The sequence below is a fragment of the Saprolegnia diclina genome, assembly GCF_000281045.1.
Source record: "Saprolegnia diclina VS20 unplaced genomic scaffold supercont1.18, whole genome shotgun sequence".
NCBI classification, from domain to species: Eukaryota; Oomycota; class Saprolegniomycetes; order Saprolegniales; family Saprolegniaceae; genus Saprolegnia; species Saprolegnia diclina.
Window position 1 is genome coordinate 507,225 of NW_008246085.1, and position 11,862 is coordinate 519,086.

Below are 11,862 nucleotides of genomic sequence, written 5' to 3' on the forward strand. Positions count from 1 at the left end.
GCATCGGTGAGAGCTTCAGTCGGTGCATCAGTCGGCCCATCGGTAGGAGCGTCGGTAGGTGCTTCAGTCGGAGCGTCGGTCGGCGCTTGGGTCGGTGCATCGGTCGGCAAATCAGTTCGTGCATCAGTCGGCGCATCAGTCGGCGCATCGGTGGGAGCATCGGTCGGCGCATCAGTCGGCCCATCGGTAGGAGCTTCGGTCGGCGCATCCGTCGGCGCATCAGTGGGAGCGTCGGTCGGCGCATCAGTCGGCCCCTTGGTGGGAGCATCGGTTGGTGCATCAGTCGGCGCATTGGAGGGAGCTTCAGTCGGAGCATCAGTCGGAGCATCGGTCGGTGCATCAGTTGGTGCATCAGTCGGCGAATCGGTTGGCGCGTCCGTGGGGGCCTCAGTCGGCGCTTCAGTCGTGACATCCGTAGGTGCGTCGGTCGGCGCATCAGTTGGAGCATCAGTGGGAGCGTTCGTGGCCGCATCGGTGGGTGCGTCAGTGTTGTTTGTCGACCCATGTGAAAGCGCTGTACGCGATGTTGTCTCGACACTGTTGATACTGTCGTTGTTGGAGCTCGAGCTCTCGAGGTGTGCTAGATGCAACAGTTAGAGATTCATATCTCGAGTCGGTGTCGCGTACCTTCAATCGCACTCGCCTCAAGGCTCGACTGCTGGATGGCCTGCGACCCCGCTTGGCTCGTTCCAAGCGTGGCGTACGCGCCGACGGCGCAGGCGACCATGAAGGTGACACCAACCGCGGCCGCGACACGGCGCGCCTTGGACGACTTCTTCTTGGGCTTGGCCGCAATCACGACGCGCGTCGGGCCTGCGAGGAACCGGTTCGTCTCTTCGTTCTCGCTGCCGTACGCTGTTCGCATGATGGCAAATTGAAATCTGGATAAGACGGGCGTCGCTGCATTTTGCTGCTCAAAGATCGCACGCAGTTTTGCTGCTCAAAGAAGATCGCAAAATCTTGCGGTTTCGCGCCGCCGGTTACGCGACGGGTCGACCCCTCGTTCCAAGATTCCAGGGAACTGAGCCGCGACACGGAGCCTCTGTTGACAATGCATCAAGGTCGCTCGTTAGTATTAAACGATCCACGCGGCCGTTTCGGTTTTGGCCTCTTGGCTAGGCCGCCTTCTTCTTCGCTGCACGGTCAAAGTCATAGGCGAGCGTCCGACGGGTCGCGTCCTAGTCGAAAATTCTTTATAAGTCCGACTACGGTTTCGTCGCTTGCCTCGAATTTGCCCAGCGGGTGGCCGTGCCAGAAGATCGAGTCGTCGCGCCCGATCAAGTACACGTGTGGCACGGTCGAGATTCCGTGGGCAAGCTGGTAGCCCTTGGTGAGCGCACCACTCTCGGTCGCAATCCCAAACCGAAACTCCTGCAGCGGCGTGAAGTAGCTCGCCTTCGTGCCATGAACCGCGTAGTTGTCCAGCTCGGTCTTGTCCTCCTGCGTGACCGCCACGAACTTGACTAAGACTCTGCATGAGAAGACGCTAGCCTATTCGCGACGTACCCGCGCCGCCGTACTGATCAAACACCTTCTGGAACTCGCGCAGCGCAACGCGCGACGACTTGCACCACGTACCCTAAGGTATTGTCAGTGCGCAAGCAGCTATCCAAACGTACAAAGAAGAGGACGGCAATGACTTCATCTTCGCCCAAGCGCACGCGGGCGCCTTGGTAGTACTCGAGCGAGTCGAGATCATAAGCTAGCATTGCATGAGCCGACACTGCGAGATCATGTACACCTACCAGGCGTGGCTGTCTCGAGGAGGCGTACGGTCGGGTCGTGCTCGATGTAGGACTTGAGGCGGAGCCGGTGGATCAAGACTGAGGCGCCGACGACGCCGACAAAGGCAAAGTCCTTGAGGCTAAAGGCGGCGATCGAACCGACGTAGTAATACGTGAGGAAGCCAGCGCAGCTCATGAGCAGGCAGGCTTGGAGCAGTGGCCCGCCGAGCCAGCCGGCGGCCTGCACGATGGAGCGCAAGAGCATCGTTCCACTTTTTGTCTTTTAGTGTCATATCCACTCATGCAGTAAATAGTGTTAGATAGTCGCCAGACTGCGTTTCGGATAGAACCTGCATCCTGCGTTCAATCCAGACACACATAGCTTGCGCGGGTGACTGCAACCGACGCGGTAGTCTCGATTAACATACACAGGCAGCGGGAAAAGGGCGGACGAGGCTCAGCCTCGAGTCCCGATGGAGGTAACACTAAATCATACGTAACCGGATTCGATCTTTTATCCGGATTCCACGAACCGTCGCGGCTGGCCGATGGCGTACGAGGGCGACGACGACTGCGATGTGCACATGCCGCCGAAAGACTTTGATTTATGCGACCACGAGGACCCAACCGTGGAAGAGACGGCCGTGCTAGGGCTCTCCGAGTACCGCCCAGGTACATGCATCATGTCGGTGATGTACACTGCTCACAACATCGTGCAGCCGAAGCGCCACGGGGCGATGCAGCCGAGCATGCCAAGACCAAGATGGAAGAGTTGTACCTGTACATTCAAACGATCGAGCGAGAGAAGGAAGCACTGGGTCATGACGTGGCAGAGTGGAAGGAGCGTGAGCTCAAGCAGCGGGCGGGCAACGTGGCGTTGACCAAGCGGATCGAAGAGCTCGAGCGCGCGCTAGTCGACACCAGGCAACAAAAAGATGTGCTCTGCCAGCGCGTCTTTGACGCGCAGCCGGCCATGCGGGAGCTTGACGCTGGGCACATACACGTGCTGCAGAGCCAACTCGAGGCGCTGCAGACGTCGCTCGACGATGCAGAGCGAGCGCGGCAGAGCGCCGTCTTCAAGATTAGCGAGCTCTCCATGGGTGGATCGCCCGAAAAATCAACTCAAGACGAGTGGATGAAGCAGTTCAAGCACGACCACGAGCTTCTTCTGCAACGCGCCAAGCTCAATATGGCGCAGCTACAAGAGCGTCACGTTATTGAGATGGACGTTGCTCTGCGCAAGCTCCGCCTTGAGCACGCTTGTGCGATCGAGAAGCTCAAGCTATCGCATGAGATGACGCTGGCCGAGTGGCGCCACGACGAGGCCCAACGCGGCAAAGAGATCGAAAGTGCGATGGAAGCCGACCGGTGCACTGACAATTGATGTCGCTTGCGTCTCACCGCTGCTACTAGCCATAGCACCCGGCTCGAAATCAAGCACCACCTCCAGCACGCACAGATCCATCACCAAGTCGCAATCGGGACGCGTGGGCTGCTTGTGGACGCACCAAGTCCGGACGACGAGCTGGTCGTCCGGCTCGCGCTGGACGGCCTCCGCGCCCGCCGCCTCGACGCTGTGAAGAAGCTGTGCCTGATCCGGCACGCCTTCTGGCGCCACCACCTTCTGCGCCGATGGTATACGTGGCAACATGTCGCTGGCACCGCGACCTACGTGCGGACCGCGGCGCGGCGAACGCTATCGCGTTGCGTCCAGCGGCGGTCAGAGGAAGCCGCTCGCGCGGCATTTCAAACGTGGCGCTTTGCCGCGTCGAGCGCGTCGCAACAAGGGTTACACACCGCCGTGATGCAGCAAGTGCTCTCGGGCGAGCGTATCCTGCGGTGGGTGGTCGCCAGATGGGTAAGCATAAAAGTGGTCGCCAGCTACCCATCGCGTGCAACCCAATCTATTATTCAACGTTGAACTAGCGCCGTCGCGTGCTCGTGGCGTTTTGGACTTGGAAGTCGCACAGCCTCGCCAGGGCCTCCGACGACAGTAGCGCGCTCAAGTCCGAGATCACCAAGCTGCACGACGAGCTCGCCAAGACCAAAGCCGAGACGTGGCGATGCAAGCGGCAGCTGCTCCAGCAATTCAAGCAGTCGGCCATGTAATGCCGTAAGTAGTAGTAACCTAGCAAGCGGCCAACGTGGGATCGCGCTTGCCAGTCACTGCCACCATGGCGCCATGCGCTCGCGCCAGTCGGCATGGGGATGAGCATTGCGGTTGCATCGAAGCGGCGCCGTCCGCTTCGCACATGCACGCAGGTTGCGAGCGACACGTCGGTGCTGCATGGAAGCCACGGCTGCGGCGCTGCTTCTCGTCGCGTGGGCCCCAAATTTGTCACACAATTTGCGGCTGCAACGGCAACGCGCCTTTTGATTGGCTTCTTTTCGTGACCGGGACGGAAATACCGATGATTGGTGGATTTTTGGCCAATAATTGCGTCGAGGTCGAACCTCAGCTGCACGATCATTTTTGAAATTGAGTTACAAGTCGCAAGAAGATCATGGTCTTCTGCGCCCCTAGCAAGTACTTTGGCGCAGCCGACTTCCCACTCGGGCCGGCCGTCGTCCTCGCCGTCCTCATGACCATGGGCGTCTACGACGGCGCGTCGGCGTACCCGGCGATGCCACTCGGCGCGTTCCCGTGGCCTGCCTTCGAGGCCAAGTACGTCCTGGGGTCCGTGCTTGGCTACGGGTCCTACTCGATCGTGCGCGAGGCGACAGACAAAGAGTCGGGCGTTCGCGTTGCTGTCAAGCTCATGGAGAAGGCGGGCATGACGCCCGACGAGATGGCCACCGTGCCCCACGAAGTTCACTTCATGCGCCGCATCAACCACCCGCTCTCGCTACAGCTTCTCGACTTTTTCGAGGATGACGTCTACTTCTACTTGGTCTCGGAGCTCCTCCAAGGCGGCACGCTCTTTGACCGAATCATTACCAAGGATCACTTTTCCGAAGACGGTGCGCGGGCGATCGTGCGCCAACTCGTGCAGGTCATCGAGTGCTGCCACCAGCGTGGTGTCATCCACGGCGACCTCAAGCCCGAGAACGTGCTCATGGTGCACGACCTCAACGAAACCGGCATCAAGGTTGGCGACTACGGGTGCGCATCAACGGTGGCCGACGCGATGGACCCGTCGACGACGCGCTTCTGCGGCACTTTGGCGTACGCAGCCCCCGAGATCCACGACGCCAAGCCGTACGGGACGCCCGTGGACATTTGGAGCATCGGTGTCATTGCGTTCATTCTGCTCTGCGGTAACTTCCCGTTCAGCGACCCGGAGCCGCTGTTGCTGTCGTACAAGGTCACCACCGGCGACTATACGTTCCACGAGAGCGAGTGGCGTCATGTCTCGGATGAAGCCAAGGAGTTCATCGCCGGGCTCCTCTCGGTGGACCCGGCTCGCCGACCGACGGCGACCGCGCTCCTCGCGCACCCGTGGCTCCAGCACGCGACCAAGAAGACGACCGAGCACTCGATGGCATCGCCCGAGATCGTGACGTCGCTGCTCCCAACACCAACGCAGCGCTATCGCAAGTGCAGCAGCGCGGTGCTCGAAGAGCTCCACATGCTCATCGCAGCCATCTCTGCCCGCGACGCGAGCTGCTAATCCCCATTCACCTATTTATACTCGTTAATAAGCCCAGCATGAATGCATGTGGTATCGTTCTGTGAGCGACGCACCCATTGCCGTCAAGTGCCTTCTTCTACAGAACGTAGTAGCCGCGTCCACGACGAGCAGCTCGCCGACGACTCAGAACCAGGGCGAAGAAGACGTGCTGGGACGAGCAAAGACACCGAGCTCTGGCAGCTGCAGGTGACGCGCCGCTGGGTCGACGGTGCGCCGGTTCGATTTCGTGGGTTGGCCGTAGTACTAGCCACCCATGTGCAAGGGTGGAGCAACAGCCAATGTGATATTACAAGACGCCTAGCCTTTGCTGCAGTGATTCATTCGCTCTGCGTCTGCCCACTGCGGTGCCCAAAGTGGCAGCCGCCGAGCTGCCGCCATGCTCAGCCGACGAGAAATTTTGGTCGAGGGCGGCAAAGTGCTGAGGGTGCAAACCTCTGCGTGAGACAACCGTGGGCGTGACCAGCTAATCCATGGCTCCAGCTCATGCTTCCATAACCAATGTTCCGTAGCAGACAGCATCTCTGCTCTGTGCGATTGCTGAAATCATCCAGATTCGAGATTCGCATAAATACACTGTTTTAGACAGCATACCTGAAACACTGTTTTCGACCTCTTGAAATGCATACCGTGTGGTGAGGAGGCTGATTCAGAGCCCATGGAGGTGATCCAAGCGTCCTGGCCGCACGCCACGACCTTGGCCGCATGGCTCGTCGCGTACGACGTCGGTGCATCTTACTGCGTTCTCATGGCGCCGGTGGTCTAGGCACGTCGGCGACCAAGCGTGGATGCACGATGCGACGACGGGCTTGTGCGACTTTCTCTCGACGACGATCGTGGCGCTCGCGACACCAGCGAGCTCGCTGCAAAAGGCAGCGTGGCCATCGACAGTGCACTGCACCCACGTCGAGCTCGTCGACCAAGCGATTGGCATCGCGCTGCAGCGCAAGCGAAAGGACTGGAGGAAGCATCCGAACCTCATTGCTCGCGGGTTCACGACCGGCTACGAAAGCGACGCCAACCATTTCACGCTCCACGCGCACAACGTCATGCACCATAGCCCGAATTCGCTCGTGAGCCTCCTCAAGTCCAAGCACTGGGCGCATCTGCACTGCCACCTCGGTAGAGCGACGTCACCTTCATGCGATGGACGTGAACGTCGACGTAGGCGACGCATGCATGCTGCACTTGCTCGTGGACCACGTTCTCTGCGTTCGCATCGACTCGGACAGCCAGAGCTACATCCAGCTGGCGGGTCCACCGCTCCCGCGCCCGATCCCGTTGGGCAAGCAGTGTAGCGTAGTGAGTCTGGCGCCGAGCCTGTACTACAAGTCCGACCGGCCGCTCACCGCCACGACGTTTCCAGCGACCCACGTATTGTACCTCGCGCCACCGCATACAGCATCAAGCGCACAGGCCACGCGCCTTGTGCAGTCGATCTTTGGCCTGCCACCGACCAAGCGCGAACGGACCCGACTCGCTCGGCCGCTCCGCGCCTGGGTGCCGTGGGCACAAACCATGCTGCGGAACTTCCAAGGACTCAACGTGGAGAAGACGATTGCTCTTGCCTGCCCTTTGGGCGACGCGTGCCGCTTTCAAATGCAACTTTGCACTGGGCAGCCTGCCCCTCGCCTCGTCGGAGGCGCCGGCTACGCTAGCCAAGACGACGTATCGTCCGGTTCTGACGAAGACGACCTCGAAGAGGATGACGGGCCGCCGCCAAAGCGCCAGAAACTCGCGCACCAAGCCGAGATACAGGACCTCTTGCAATTTGCGACGCCCAAGGAGCAGGTACAGGGTTCGATCCTCTCGACAATGCCATTGTTTTTGGTCATGTAGGTGCTCGCGAGCGTGCGTGCTATCACGGCGCAAATTATCCCGATAGCCATGTGGGGTCCGCGGAAGAACTACCAGCACATTGTCCGCCTCCTCCACGCCTACGTTTACGGGCGGCGCTTCGATACGCACTCGATCGAAGCGGTCATTGTCCCGATGCTTCAATCCGATGCTGAATTGGCTGGCGTAGACGGTCCGGCGCATGAGCGTCCAAAGCATTCCGTGGCTCGGCGCGTACGTTGCGCGTCGATACGAGCGTTGGCTCACATGTGGTAGCGCGCGCGTGGGGCCGACCGAAGTGACCAAGCGGCGTCAGCGCCTCGTGCAGTTCGTGCACTGGGTACACCTCCACGCCTCTCGACGCGGTCTCATGGCGTCTAGATGTGGCGTGAGCTCGTCCAGCCGATTGTGCGCACCAACTTTTACATGACGACCAAGGAAGGGCAGTTCCACGACGTCCTCTACTACCGCCGCCCGCTCTGGGACGTCGTTTCGTACGTGGCGTGGACGTGCTGTAGCACATGCGATTGATCGTAGGCAGTTGGCGACGCGGGATTTGCAGCGGCATCTGCTTCGCCCGGTCGCGACGCCGACGACACCCGTGGCCCGCGTGCGCTTTGTGCCCAAGGCGCGGGGCGTCCGGCCGATCGTCAACCTCTCCAAGCGCGTGTCGTTCCAAAAATCGACCAACGACCTCCTTCAGAGCGCCCTGCGCGTCTTGAAACACGAGCTCTCGCAGCGCCAGCGCTTGCTCGGGGCAAGTGCCACGAACATGAACGCGGTGCTGGCCAAGCTCTCGGCCTTCAAGGCGCAGTGGGTCGCAGCGGGCAAGCCCCACGTGTACTTTGTGACGCTCGATGTCGAGCGCTGCTTTGACACGATGAAGCCCAAGCGACTGCTACAGCTTCTCCCGTCGCTCCTGACCCAAGAGTCGTACCTCGTCCGGCACCACCGCGTCGTGCGAGGCGACCGGTCGCATGTACGCACCCCCACCGTGCGTTCATGCTGGATGCTCCGCGTAGGCGGAATACCTGGTCGTCGCGGCGGGGGACTACACGCGCTTTGAGCACCTCATTGCGTCGCGAGGCCTGAAGCGCAACGCGGTACGACGACGCTCAGCGTGGCGCGGAATGTCGCACGAGTGGTTAGGTGTACGTCGACGGTGTCGTGTACGACGTCATCTCGCGCGCCGACATTCTCTCGCTTCTCAAGACGCACTTGCTCGAGCACGATGTGCGCATTGGCCGCCAGACGTATCGCCAAGTCGAGGTGCTCAGTCAACAATGTGTTGCATATCGAAGTTGGCATGGTAGGGCATTCCGCAAGGCTCGGTGCTTTCGTCGCTCCTCTGCAACCTCTACTACGCTGACTTTGAGAAGCAAGTGCTGCAGACCCAACTGCGCTTCGCAAAGAACGATCTGCTCTTGCGCTACACGGACGATTTTTGCTTCCTCACGACGTCGCGCGTCCATGCCACGACGTTTCTGCGCCTCATGATCAAAGGGTCGCGCGCGTTTGGGTGCAGCACCAACGCCGCCAAGACACTTACCAACGTCGAGGGACCCGGCGCCCCGCTTCTCAAGTGGTGTGGCCTCGTCATCGACCCCACCACGATGCAAGTACACGCCAACTACGCCAAGCTGCTGCGTGCGGGCCCGGATACGTAGGCGTCCGTTGACCTGTTGACACTTGACGATGCAGCGTAGCCCGGCGCCGTTGGACCACGCTTTGGCGCTCCCGCGACACAAGCCGCTGCGAGACTGGTTTATCCGACGCGTTCTCTCGACCAACATCGACAAGTGCCATGCCATGTACTTTGGCCGTCGCCTCAACTCCCGCGCCGCCATCGAGGTGCCACCACAGCAGCGTCGACGCCGTTTGACCTTGCGGTAGGTGAATGCGTACCAGCTGCTGCGGGTCGTAGCCGCCAAGACCATGCACCTCGTTCGTGCGCTGCGTCTTTGCAACATGCTCTACGTCGCCGCACGCCTCGACGCTGCGTGGAGGCTCGTGCACCGCACGATTCAACGCGCCACCAACGGCGACTGCCCGCTCACGCTCTCGGAGGTTCGTTCGTCCTCCTGTCTCTGCTCGACGAAACGCGTGGTAGATGCGTCATATCGGCTTTGCGACTGCAGTCGACGCGAGCGCGGCGTGTCCGTATACCCATGCGCTCACGCCCCTGCTGCAGCGGCGCGCAAAGCGCCTGCCGTCAACGCCGATGGATCTCGCTGCGCTGCGCGCTGACCCGCGCAACGCCTTTGCGACGCGCTTGTAAGCTCCGTGGCCTTGGGAATGAATTGCGGTTTAGGACGATTGGACGATCTCGTGGCACAAGTCCGAAGGGACGTCGCCGGCGTTGTTGGCAGCGCTCACCATCCACGGACGCGTGGCGACGAGGAAGGACGCGACATCGAGTCGGCCAAAGCGAGCGGCTTCGTGCAGCAGCGTCTCGCCGTGGGCGTCTATATCGTCTGTCGCGAACGCTTCAACAATGCTGATGTGGCCGGCGCGGGCCGCCGCCATGGCGAAATGGCGCTGGTGATAGTCGCGCACCGAGGCCAGCGCCGGGTCGAGGGCGATGACCGCGCGAAGAAGGTCGAGGTGCCCGCACTCGGCCGCGCGGTGCAGTATCGTTTGGTCGCCTGGTCCGCGCACATGCAGCGACGTTGCGGAGTGCGCATGCAGAGCCACTAGCACCTACAACCCCGTCATCGGATCACTCGCATTGATCGTTGGAAGTACCTCGGTATGGTTGTGGGACGCTGCAAAGTACGCGGGCGACCAGCGCTTCTTGGACGCGACGCACGGGTTGGCACCCGCCTCGAGCAACTGCTGCAGCACTTGCACGTGGCCGAACCGTGCGGCTTGCGACAGCGGACTCGTGCCGTCGTCGTCGCATTGATTCGGGTCGGCGTGCTGCGTCAGTAGGAACGCGACGACCGCCGACTGGTCGTAGCCGCACGCAAAGAAGAGCGGGGTCTTGCCCTTCTCATCGCGCACGTCGAGGTCGCCGCCGTCGGCTGCAAACGCTTGGAGCGACGGCAGATCGCCGACCCACGCGGCGCGCCACACATCGAACGGACGCTGGCTGCGGGCGATGCGCCACTCGAGCAACCGCGCCACCGCCCACGCGCTCGTCGTCGGTATATTCTCGGCCCTTGCAATCGGTAGCGGCGCGCGCGCACCGGCTTGTTCAAGCACGAGGAGGCTGCGGGACCAATGCGCATCGTCCTTGCCAGTCACCCCTTGCGCGATGCTCGCACAGAGGCGCAGATTGGTCGGTGCGAGGACGGTCGCGAGGTAGGCGCCAAGGTCGGCGTCGCCCGCGACGCACACGTAGCAGACGAGGCGGCCTTGGGGAGCCAAGCGGCGCGCGGCGAGCGCGATTAGCGGCTGGAGGAGCTGGTTCTCGAGCCCGTTGTCGCCTGCAGTGCCAAACGTGCGAATGTTGTACGGCGGGTCGCACACGATCGCGTCGACGACGAGGTTCGGACGCCACATGTCGTGCCGGACGTCGTGGAGGCAACGCTCGGGGGGCGCAAATGCAAACTCGCCAAAGTTGGCGGCCATGTCGCGACCGGGCCCGTCGCCTTGGAGCGACCGAAAGCTCACGTCGTGGGCGAGGCCGAGCCCTAATCAACGTCAAAGACGCATGCTACCAAGTCCGTACCGATGCCAAAATGAGCGCACGCGAGGAGGATGCCACCCGAGCCTGCAAAGGGATCGACGACCCAGTCGCCGGGACGAACCTGCGCGAGGTTGGCCATGACGAGCGCGAGCTCCGGGTCCATGGTCGTGACTCCCGTGTACGGCCGCTTGTGGAGCGCGTACGTGGCAGCCAGGCCACTGCCGACGCGGCCACCGTGACCACCGCTTGTTGGAGAGAGGCCGTGGCCAACGAGACGACTCAATAGCGCGCGGCCATCGTCTTCGATGAGAACGCAAAGATGGGTCGACGCTGGCAGCGCCTGCGCCGTGAGGAAGCTCTCGACGTCGAACAAGGCGAGGCGACCCAGCACAGCACGCTTGTCTTTCGGGCCACGCAGGCGTTTCTTTGGCATTTTGACGTCGACGGTCGTCGCAGGTGGGCGTGCAAAGCAGTGCGCTTCGAGCTGCGTCGCCAGCGCCGCCACCGACACCTGCAATGCGAGGACTTCGTACGCTGCTTGGATCAAGACGCAGCGGGCGACGATGCACTTGGCCATGGTCTACGAGACATGGATGCATGCGAGGCTCTGACGAAGAGTCGATACCTCGGAGCTAAAGTCGACGCGGAAGAAGCGGGCTTGCAGCGAGGGCTCGTTGTGGATGTGCACTACTCGAGAAGGAAAGGTCAGGAAGCGCGCCGCCTTACTGCGGTAGCTCACAGTTGGTCTCGCCATAGAGCCCAGCGATAGCACGGAGCTCTTCCGTGACAAGCTCGAGGTGGCGCCCGAGGGCCAAGCAATGCGCCCGCATCGTGTCAAGTTCAACGCTGCGCCAGCCATAATCCGATCCTTTGTCTGCAACTCAATTCCGTTGCTATTGAGAAATCCAAGTGTATGCACAAATACCTCTAAAAACTCAAAACTCAATCCCAAAAGCAGCAATTAATTGATGTTGTGTGGTACGTATTCCGGATATGCTATCCGTAATTCGGACGCGAGGGATGGAAATAAAATACAATAAAC

At 61.2% G+C, this 11,862-nt stretch overlaps 6 protein-coding genes across 7 annotated transcripts; 3 read left to right on the forward strand and 3 right to left on the reverse strand.

The window, feature by feature from the left end:
- Nucleotides 1-351: 351 nt before the first annotated feature.
- Nucleotides 352-865, reverse strand: SDRG_06685 (hypothetical protein; the record flags this gene model as incomplete). The annotated part of the gene is made up of 3 exons (XM_008612480.1): nucleotides 352-386; nucleotides 521-580; nucleotides 628-865. The coding sequence occupies 3 exons, from the start codon at nucleotides 863-865 to the stop codon at nucleotides 352-354; spliced, it is 333 nt and encodes a 110-aa protein (XP_008610702.1).
- Nucleotides 866-1,041: 176 nt separating this feature from the next.
- Nucleotides 1,042-1,997, reverse strand: SDRG_06686 (hypothetical protein). Its single transcript, XM_008612481.1, has 5 exons — nucleotides 1,746-1,997; nucleotides 1,620-1,702; nucleotides 1,507-1,579; nucleotides 1,225-1,463; nucleotides 1,042-1,178 (listed from the first exon to the last, which is right to left on the reverse strand). Exons 1-5 carry the CDS (start codon nucleotides 1,987-1,989, stop codon nucleotides 1,116-1,118), a joined length of 702 nt encoding a protein of 233 aa, XP_008610703.1. The 5' UTR covers nucleotides 1,990-1,997; the 3' UTR covers nucleotides 1,042-1,115.
- Nucleotides 1,998-2,257: 260 nt separating this feature from the next.
- On the forward strand, nucleotides 2,258-4,088 carry SDRG_06687. 2 transcript variants are annotated; one of them, XM_008612482.1, is made up of 4 exons: nucleotides 2,258-2,396; nucleotides 2,444-3,092; nucleotides 3,138-3,582; nucleotides 3,651-4,088. In XM_008612482.1, the coding sequence occupies exons 1-4, from the start codon at nucleotides 2,273-2,275 to the stop codon at nucleotides 3,831-3,833; spliced, it is 1,401 nt and encodes a 466-aa protein (XP_008610704.1). In that variant the 5' UTR covers nucleotides 2,258-2,272; the 3' UTR covers nucleotides 3,834-4,088. The 2 variants fall into 2 exon arrangements, with proteins under 2 accessions (XP_008610704.1, XP_008610705.1); XM_008612483.1 differs by having other exon boundaries at nucleotides 3,138-4,088.
- Nucleotides 4,089-4,196: 108 nt separating this feature from the next.
- SDRG_06688 (CAMK/CAMK1 protein kinase) lies at nucleotides 4,197-5,542 on the forward strand. Its single transcript, XM_008612484.1, has one exon. It carries the CDS (start codon nucleotides 4,229-4,231, stop codon nucleotides 5,333-5,335), a length of 1,107 nt encoding a protein of 368 aa, XP_008610706.1. The 5' UTR covers nucleotides 4,197-4,228; the 3' UTR covers nucleotides 5,336-5,542.
- Nucleotides 5,543-6,011: 469 nt separating this feature from the next.
- Nucleotides 6,012-9,493, forward strand: SDRG_06689 (hypothetical protein; the record flags this gene model as incomplete). The annotated part of the gene is made up of 14 exons (XM_008612485.1): nucleotides 6,012-6,070; nucleotides 6,120-6,475; nucleotides 6,522-7,144; nucleotides 7,193-7,333; nucleotides 7,380-7,423; nucleotides 7,466-7,529; nucleotides 7,571-7,678; nucleotides 7,731-8,183; nucleotides 8,212-8,292; nucleotides 8,339-8,458; nucleotides 8,503-8,852; nucleotides 8,896-9,040; nucleotides 9,083-9,256; nucleotides 9,300-9,493. 14 exons carry the CDS (start codon nucleotides 6,012-6,014, stop codon nucleotides 9,465-9,467), a joined length of 2,886 nt encoding a protein of 961 aa, XP_008610707.1. The 3' UTR covers nucleotides 9,468-9,493.
- A 3-nt stretch (nucleotides 9,494-9,496) lies between these two features.
- Nucleotides 9,497-11,650, reverse strand: SDRG_06690 (hypothetical protein; the record flags this gene model as incomplete). The annotated part of the gene is made up of 5 exons (XM_008612486.1): nucleotides 9,497-9,889; nucleotides 9,935-10,824; nucleotides 10,863-11,400; nucleotides 11,446-11,507; nucleotides 11,560-11,650. 5 exons carry the CDS (start codon nucleotides 11,648-11,650, stop codon nucleotides 9,497-9,499), a joined length of 1,974 nt encoding a protein of 657 aa, XP_008610708.1.
- Between the last annotated feature and the right edge of the window lie 212 nt (nucleotides 11,651-11,862).